General features: G+C 32.7%; 1 protein-coding gene across 1 annotated transcript; it reads right to left on the bottom strand.

Moving 5' to 3' along the window:
- Positions 1 to 1457: 1457 nt before the first annotated feature.
- LOC132061568 (uncharacterized) lies at positions 1458 to 2448 on the bottom strand. The gene is made up of 2 exons (XM_059454352.1): positions 2329 to 2448; positions 1458 to 1768 (listed from the first exon to the last, which is right to left on the bottom strand). The coding sequence occupies exons 1-2, from the start codon at positions 2408 to 2410 to the stop codon at positions 1458 to 1460; spliced, it is 393 nt and encodes a 130-aa protein (XP_059310335.1). The 5' UTR covers positions 2411 to 2448.
- Positions 2449 to 9525: the final 7077 nt, after the last annotated feature.

A 9525-nucleotide genomic window follows, 5' to 3' on the forward strand; every position in this document is an offset into this window, starting at 1 on the left:
CTTGTCAATCTAAAAGTCTACCATCTTTCATATTGAAGTCAACTCAAAGACCTCTAGCGTGCAAGCTATGGGGAAATTTGATGCTAAATTTTTTAACATTCACGCTGATCTTTTCTTTCTTTTTTCCAATTCATAACTAATTAAAACAAGCACAAGTTGCATATCATGATTTACTCATCATGTTGAACTATACAACTCATGTATAATTAACAATTATTCTTTTTACTCATACAACTTATGAGAGAATATTAAGAACGGCAAATGCTCAAATATGCCCCTGAACTATACGAAATTGCACATATTTGCCTGTCGTTAAAAGGTTGGTGCAAAGATGCCCCCAACGTTTTTTTTTTTTTGGCTATATATGCCCTTGAGTTAACTAAAATGTGACATATATGTTCATTAGATAGTATAGATAAAAAAGCATATTTGATCCATTGAAATTTCAATATTATGGCACAAATAGTTCTCAGCTTTTTTTATAGTGCACTTTATGCTAGCCAATGATTTATCAGAACCGCATTTTGAAACTCCACACTTATCGTACAACCCTTCACTTTTTCTTATTCTTTCACTTGTTTATGAAATGTCAAGTTTCTAGTTCTTCAAATAGCCGTGGAAGGGTTTGTGGACGTGGAGTTGTGGAAGGGTTTGTGTGACGTGAGTTACCGCACTCCATCTCACATGGACTTCAAATAATTCTACTAAATTTTGGTTATGCGTGAAATTCGCGAAAGGGCCAAACCACATTGAATGTTATGTAAGAAACCGTATAAATGCTTAAAATGTGATACTCTTTCTATTATTATTATCAAAATTTTGAGCACTGCGGAAGACATTTTTTCATGTGTCATAAGTCTAATGCAAGTTATCTCCTTTTTTATATTTATGTTTTATTGCGGCAATTGTTGTATCCATTATCGTGTAGATATTAGGACTGAAAAGACGAAAAATATCCAGAAAGAACTATCCAGATCATCAACAAATTGAAAAATAAAAATGGTATTATCATTAGTAAAAAAAAATCTTTTGAAAAGGGGAAATGGTGCTCTTGTTTGTGAAAATTTTTAAAAGATGGTTGTAATTGCATCTCGCTCTTTTAGTTGTATAATTTTGATGTAATGCAATGGTGGATGGATTGTAATTACAAATGTTTTTTTATGTTTTGGAATGTAATGATATTTTCCTTGTTACAATATTCAGGAATTTCAATGGATCAAATATGCCCCTATACTATGCGAAAATCGAACAAATATGTTCTAATATTTTCCGTTAACTCAAGGGCATATATAGCTAAAAACGTTAGGGCCAAAACCTTTTAAAAAAACGTTAGTGGCCATCTTTGCACCATTTACCTTATTTTAACATAAAGGGACGGTAAATATGTGCAATTTTGTATAGATTCTTTAGAGAGATTTCTATAATTTTAGCTCTTTGCAAAATGCTTTATTAAGAATTTACACAACCTTGCATTTACTCTTATTGATATATTTAACAAAAAACTGGATTAATAATCTAATCCAAGTCCAAGGAGAGAGTAATATGAACAATAGAAAATCAATATAAGCTTTATTATCAGGCTTTACAGTCTTCCCATAAAACATTTCATTATTTTCCTTCTCTTGTTCCTTTGAATTTTCTGGCTCACTACTTGTTGGTACTATTGGTTCTTGGCCTTCAGCATTTCCTGATATATCTATTATTACCAGTCCATGGTCTTGTGCATTTCCTGGCACATCTATTGCTAGCCCTTGCTCATTTCCTGGTTCTGACAAAATTCAATATACAAGTATAAGTTTTATGTAGACGTTATAAAATATAATTAGGTCATTTATTAAGTAATTACTTTCTCTGATATTATACAAGTTACTTTTAAGAATTTGTCGCATTTATTAAGAAAGTCACTTAATAACATCAATTAAGAGGGTTATTTGACTAAAAGATCATTTACAATGTAAAGAAGAGTTGAAAGACTTCCTAGAAATTTGTTTAATCATTTATTAGAAACGAAATTTTTTGGAAAAAAAGAAAAGTTAATACCTTCTTGATTTTTAAGAGATTACTGATTTTGAACTAAATTCAAAAAGCTAAAAAATACTTATATAGGACAGGAAGAGTAGATATGTAAATCTGCTGATAAGTATTACTCCTTTTGTACCATTTTATGTGTCACACTAGCTATCAGTATCTATAACATAAATCCGTTAAACACAACTTGCACCCAAATCACTTGCCAAAAATATCAACCCAAATTAAGAGTTTTTAACATCAAAATTAAGAAAGATTGTCAAAATTTTCCAGAAATTAAAGATAGTTTTCAAATCTTACCTTTAGAAGATTTTCCACAAGAAACAAGGTATACGAATAGATCTTGAATCTTGTTCTTCGTATCTGCGATGAAATTAGCCATCTTTAATTTTTCTAGCTATTGTCTTACATGGATCCAATAAGCTTTATAGGAGATTAAATGTTGAAAGGTTCATTATCTGCTTATTTATTAAAAATAAAAAAGAGCTTGAGAACCATGTGAGAAATTATTAATTCCGAGACGTGGTAGCTACGTCTCTCTTTGTAATAAGATACTAGTATATAGTTGACTATTGATTTTCTTAAAAATATAATTTTCATTTTTAGTTTTTGTTATATAAGACAAACTACATCAGATCTTTAATTACTTTAAATGATGTATATTTTTTTATCTCTTTGCTTGTGAATATTCACAAATTTTCAGAATTATTAATTGTTCCACCATTTAATTATCTATGTATTATCTTTAACTTGTATTGTTACTTCATGTCCGGGGATGATATACTTTTAAAAACAATCCAAAAATAACATAATATTTCTATATAAATGGATCAAAAAATATATTTTAATTAATTGAAGGTTAATTGTGTTGAGTCATACATATATCAAAAAGATCAAAATCAAAGTTTACCAAGAAATGAGGGACCGAAAATGCTATTATCCCATTCTTTTAACTTCTTTTCCAATTCAATTGGAAATTATTCATGTGAAATTAAATGGACTAATTGGAATATGTGTCCCCGACAGTCTGAACAATGAATAACCAGCAAGAGATGTGTAGAAGGAAAATTACAGCCAAATACCATTCGGTCATCTAGTTTATATAGTATGTATATAAAGTATACTAAATATGTATATTATACATAGCTATACATATAATATACATACCTATAATCTATCTATACAGCTGAAGTGTATAAGAAGTATATACTTCGGCCATGTTTGATAAACTAAATCCCCGAGGGGTAAATTGTTTCTCAAATCTGGAGTATCAAAATTATTTGCTGGTAAGTATTGTTGATCACTCTGGATCTGGACACGTTGAGATTCTCAAATCTGCTTTTGCACCTTTCCTTCCAGATTTGCCAAATTAGAATGCATGGCATCACTTGTAATATCATGCCTTGAATAGGATTTTTCTCCTTTGTGATCCACCATGATAAAACTTGTTTTCTGATATTTCCAGATCCTTCCTTGATGACAAACATCTGAGTGAAATGCTTCTATACATTATTGCTAATCATGTTGTTGAAGGTGTTCTTGAGTTTCTTGATTTCCATTCCTGCAACAAGAACATTTAGAATTTAGTTGGATTTTGATTCTTTTAAGATTGTCATCAACAACAACTTTGTCTCTAAACAATCTCCATATGAAGAAAGAAACTTTAAAAGACATTTTCTTATGCCACATCTTTTTGTTAGTGAGAGATATATGATGGTACTACTTGATAGATTACCAAGCAGATTTGCAGCTGAAGGTGCTATCACTGGTGGCACTCCATATAGGAGTGTCATTGATTTTCATGTTGTGGATTTTTTACTTCTTGGATCTTGTTCACAACACTCACTGGTAGTATCTTGCTCAACTTGTATATATCTCATTCACCATTTTGAAAGTAGTTATATATAGGGCTGTTGATTGATGTATTGGTGCCTATGAGTTGAGCAAGTTTTCTAGTTCCCAACTAATTGTCCCACCATATATTGGAATTGCCTCTATTGATTTTTCAGTGGATCAAATGATCCACTTTCTCTCTGACTTTCATGAGCCTCTTCCAAGTATGTGAGTGGGAGTAATTCCATTTCCTAGCCACAACATGAATTCTCATAGAGTAATTTGCCATCATGAATCTTGTCCATACAAAGCCTGAAGTTCTTAAAGTCCACTATAATTTTGCTGAAAATGTGTTTGCAACCTCTTGTACATATCTTACTCCAAGGCCTCCTTCATCTGTAGGATAACAAAAGCTAGACCAATAGACCAATGATATTTATACTTTCCATGACATTGCCCCCAGAAAAAGTTAGCAAAGATGCTTTCAATTTGTTTAAAAATGATTTTAGGTGGCATACATATAGAAAGTAAGTGAACAAGAATAACCGATAAAACATGTTTGATCAAAATCATTTTTCCACCACTTGACAAAGCCTTGCACTGCCAAGAGTCTAATTTTTGAAGGATTTTGGTTGCCATAAAGCTAAAGTACTCAATCTTCTTTCTTCCCATAAAAATTGGGTAGCCCAGGTAGGTGATAGGACACTCTGCTCTTTGAAAGCTAAGAATTCCAGCAACAATGTTGATTCTCTTAGTAAAAATAGAGTTGTCCATCAGGAAGCAACTTTTGTTCACACTTATCATTAGCCCAGAATTCTATTGATACTCTTTTAAGCAGTTCATGATCTTGGTAAGAGTATAACTTTTCCCAGAGGAAAATATTATTATGTCATCTGCATATGATAGATGATTAATAGCAGGACCATTAGGCTGCATAATAAACCCATTGAATCTGTGATCCTCATATAACTTGTTTAACTTCCTTGATAGCACTTCTGCTGCTATGATGAACAAAGATGGTGACAAAGGGTCACCTTGCTTGACTCCTCTTTGAGATTTGAAAAAATCATTCCGCAAGCATTTGACATCAAATTCCAAATGATGAAAATCCAATGCTCATAGAAGCCCATTTTCCTCATCACTGCACATATAAAGTTCCAAGAGATTCTATAATATGCTTTGTTCATGTCAAGTTCTATAACCAGATTACCTCCCTTGTTTGGTTTCCTAATCCCATGCATAATTTCTTGTGCCAGCAATACATTTTCACCAATTGCTCTACCTTTCATAAACCTACTCTGATTTTGAGAGATAATGTTGGGACGGATCCTGGATAGCCTATTGTTCAGAATTTTAGACACCACCTTATGAGTTACGTTACTAAGGCTGATAGGTCTAAACTCAGGAAATTCTTGAGGGTGATGAACTTTAGGAATAAGAACTAGGCAGGTACTAGTGAAATACTTTGGCATAGGCTGACCTTTGAGTACATCTTCCACCATAGATCTTTTCCAATGATATCCCAACAGTTTTGAAAGAATAAACTAGAGAAACCTTCAGGTCCAGGAGAACTGTTATTGTCAATGTCAGAAATGGTCAGACTATGCCAAAGTGAACATAAGTCACCACGCAACAAATCATATCAAGACTCACGAATTAATTTATCAATATCAAGATTACAAGTCACCCTATCACGAGTCACAACAAGACTTAAGAAATCACCCTCCTAACAATGGGGACAATCTACGAAGATGCATATAGTAAAAACACACGTCATCATGCAACAGCCATACCCAGAATCAGACTCGACTCGTTAATAATACGAATAAGGAATCACTCCGAATCAAACAAGAAGTAAATACTGAAGATCCCCGCATGCTCAATACATAGAAGAATGAAAACATGAATACTCAATGAGGAATTTAGGAATAGGTCTCCCCCATCCATGGTACGATAAGACCCTATTTTGGCCAATTTGGTAATCGCAAATACCTACCCTCTAACTGGATCAATAACAAACCATAACCACTACTTGCTTCCCCTTTTGGCATATCAACTACGCATCTTATTTCACTTATTTACTTAATGGCACGACGCCCACAGAAATCAGCATTCATCTTAACCTAAACAATGTCCGTCCGAACTCCGTGTCCAAAGACCTAATCATGCTTTCTCCCGTCAATTCTATAACATATATACGATTTACTAATCAAAATCTAACCCAACTAAACCATAACCTACCTCGTTACCGAGCAGCTATCACGAACGTTCATAGAGTATCCACCATCCCGTCTTGGAGCCGAAAATCGTGATAGAGAAATCTTTAAAGAAGAGAACCCGAAGGATCTTTGGAGAGCCACGTACCTTTCCTTAGTCACCAAGTGTTTTACTCTGGGAATACCCTAATGACGGCTTAGAAGAGGGGTTTGTGGATAAAAGTTATAAAATCCCGAAATAAGGTCATTAAACGCGGGTTCTGGTCCGTAAATACCGCTGCAGCGGACTAATCCTCCGCTACAACGGGCTTGCTATGGCAGTCAGTTACCCACCCGCTGCAGCGATAGCATACCCCCCGGGCCCACAACTCTTTAACTCCTAACTAATTTCAATTACGAGTAAATATAACACTTAAAACTCCCCCGAGGACTAATCCTATAACGATACCTCGGGTTTTCATACACGGGCTGCAGAAGGTCCAATAATAACCAGGCAGCTCATTACATTTTTATTTTTTAAAATATATTTTTCTTTTTATATTATTTATTTTTCATTTCCTTTCTTCTCATTCCTAACCTTTACGTCTTGTCGTTCCATGTAATTGCTCGTATTTTTTTATTTTTTTATTTTATTCATTTAGCATAACCGTGTTATTATTCTAATTTTTGAAACTACACCTCTTAATATTGGAAAGAATGAGTCATTAACAAACTTGACATATAACGAGTGACGTTATTAAAGTAGAATTTTGTTGTGAATGAGGTTATAGACTTATATTTTCCCTTTCTTTTGAATTATTTACTTAAGTTACGATGAAACTTACTTATGTACTATTGGAATTTGACATAAGAGTATTATGTTTAACTTTTTCTTTTCTTTTAAATTTAGGTTATATTTTCAATTTTAAGTTATTTGCTTTCACGTTGCATGTTGTTTATTTTTCACTTACATTTGTTGGATTTTTTGTGTTAAACATTTGAATAATGTTATGGAACTATATTTATAAAAAAAAAAAATTTTTGTCAAACATCCAATCCATGACGTTCTCACAAGAAAAGTCTTTTGTTAAGTTTTACAATTAATTAAAATTAAATATTATTAATTTGAAATATATATATATATATATATATATATATATATATATATATATTATTTTTTACAATATTAGTTACAAATATATGATTATTAATTAATATATTTTGAAGAAAAAAATTATTATTAAATAACTAATTTAATATCATTTATAAAGGCAAATATTTTTTAAATATTAATTTTAATTTTTTTATAATTAAATTTTATTTTAAAATTAAACTAATTTGTGTAATTATACTTGATATATATATATATATATATCAATTATTTTTTACAATATTAGTTACAAATATATGATTATTAATTAATATATTTTGAAGCAAAAATTTATTATTAAATAACTAATTTAATATCATTTATAAAGGCAAATATTTTTTAAATATTAATTTTAATTTTTTTATAATTAAATTTTATTTTAAAATTAAACTAACTGTGTAATTATACTTGTGCAATCAAACAGCACGCTTGTAATTACACTGTAATTACATTATGACGAACAAACAGGTGTAATTACTAAGCTGTGTAATTACTACCCTAGAAAAATTACACCAATTCCAATTACCAGGTGGCTTTCCAAACAAGCCCTTAAGGTCATTCTGTCTGCTTGATCCAAAGTGTTCATATATTTTTCCTCACAAATCTTCACCTACTCCTCTAATTGATTTGTCTTAATAAAATATCACCTATTTTAGTTTTGGACCACTCACTCAAGGCTTTGCTCACCCTTTTTAATTTTTGTTGAATGATCCAAAAAGAATTCCCTTCCACATGTTGGTTCCACTGCTCTTTCACAATATCTTGGAATCCTTCTTGTTCAACCCAAAAAATTCAAAAATTTGAAATATCTTATGGGGTTAGAAGTCTAATCTTGTAGGATAATGAAAAGAAGACAGTGATTTGAACTCACTTTTGCTAAATGTTGGACAGAGATAGAGGTAAACTTAGCTCCCATGTCATCATTAGCCACCATCCTGTCCAATTTTTTCCAAATGATTTCCTCTTCCTTCCTTTCATTACACCAGGTGAAAGGATTACCAGTGTATCCCATGTCTGAGAGTCCACATTCAGTTAAACACTCCAAAAAATCAATATTTTTGCTCAAATTATGAGGGGTCCCACCTAATTTTTCTTCAGGGTCAAGTCTGCAGTTAAAATCACCACATACCATCCAAGGATGATTGCTAGTGGATGTAAAGTCCCTCATATGTTCCCACAAATTGACCCTACCAGCAGATCTGGTCCTTGCATACACCACTGATATGTAAATTTCCATATTGACCTTGTTATGCAGGATTTTACAGGTAAGCATTTGGTTATCATTAGCATAGATATCACATTTCAGATCATGGCTCCAAAAGACCCAAATTTTACTGCTAGAATTCACAAAGCACCCATGTATACCCAATTTTTGTTTATAGAATTCAATTTTCTCCTATGTGATGAAAGGTTCCTGTATAACAACTAAATAAATGTTGTGCTGATTTATTATATTCTTCAATATTTTAGTTGCAACTTGAGACTTCATGCCCTATTCCAACTAAGGACCTTAATCATTTAAGGTTCTTGTTGGAGGAATTTTTAGATAACTTTCTTTGGCTCCTGGTAGTAGGAGCCTTTTGCGCATGCTTTCTTCTTTGATACTTGCTAGGTGCCACAAAGTCAGGATCTTTTTTAGTGCCAAGGTCACCTCTGTCAATAATGCTGTTTTCATTTCCCTTTGTGTTTGTATCATTGTCTTGATCATCTTCCTCCACTTCCATGGATCCTTCTGAAGATTCATCTGTGGTTTTTTCTTCCGTGGATTCTCCTTCTGCCCATTCATTACGTGGATCTCCTTTGACAATTTTTGCTTCTTCTGTGGTTTGGAGTGGTTCAATGTTGTCAAGAGCATTAAAAATGTTATTTGAGATTGGGTCCTAGAATTCCTCTGCTCCAGTGCTATGATCTTTATCTTTGCTTCCCTCTGGCCTCCCCTGTCTCATTCATCTTCCTTTCATGTTTTTGAGAGTTCCTCTTGCGCCTCCTACTAATTTTCTGCCATTCTTCTTGTTGTAACACAACTTGTAGATCATGGGGGTTTTTGATAGTAAAATACACTATTTAGGGAGCATTATTAGGGGTATTTGTCTCATCAGTTATCACCATCTGTTTACCACAAGGTGTCCCACTAGCTTCATTGACTCCAACTAGTTCTTCTTGCTCTTTATCCTCCACTTTAACATGCTCTAGAATATCAGTTTCATTGCAGATCATTTGTTTGCCTTCCCCATTAGTTTCTATCACATTCTGATCAGGAGAAATCATGGTAGAGGCTTGTTCAATTCCAGATGTCTCATCCTGACTTTGAGACTGTTT

This window comes from Lycium ferocissimum, chromosome 6 (genome assembly GCF_029784015.1).
Source record: "Lycium ferocissimum isolate CSIRO_LF1 chromosome 6, AGI_CSIRO_Lferr_CH_V1, whole genome shotgun sequence".
NCBI lineage: Eukaryota > Viridiplantae > Streptophyta > Magnoliopsida > Solanales > Solanaceae > Lycium > Lycium ferocissimum.

What these genes read in the sequence shown, in the direction of transcription:
- LOC132061568 (XM_059454352.1), bottom strand. Translation starts at nt 2,410, where the DNA reads ATGGCTAATTTCATCGCAGATACGAAGAACAAGATTCAAGATCTATTC. An exon ending in TTGTGGAAAATCTTCTAAAG is followed by an intron (nt 1,769 to 2,328) that starts GTAAGATTTGAA and finishes GAATTTTGTCAG; the next exon opens with AACCAGGAAATGAGCAAGGG.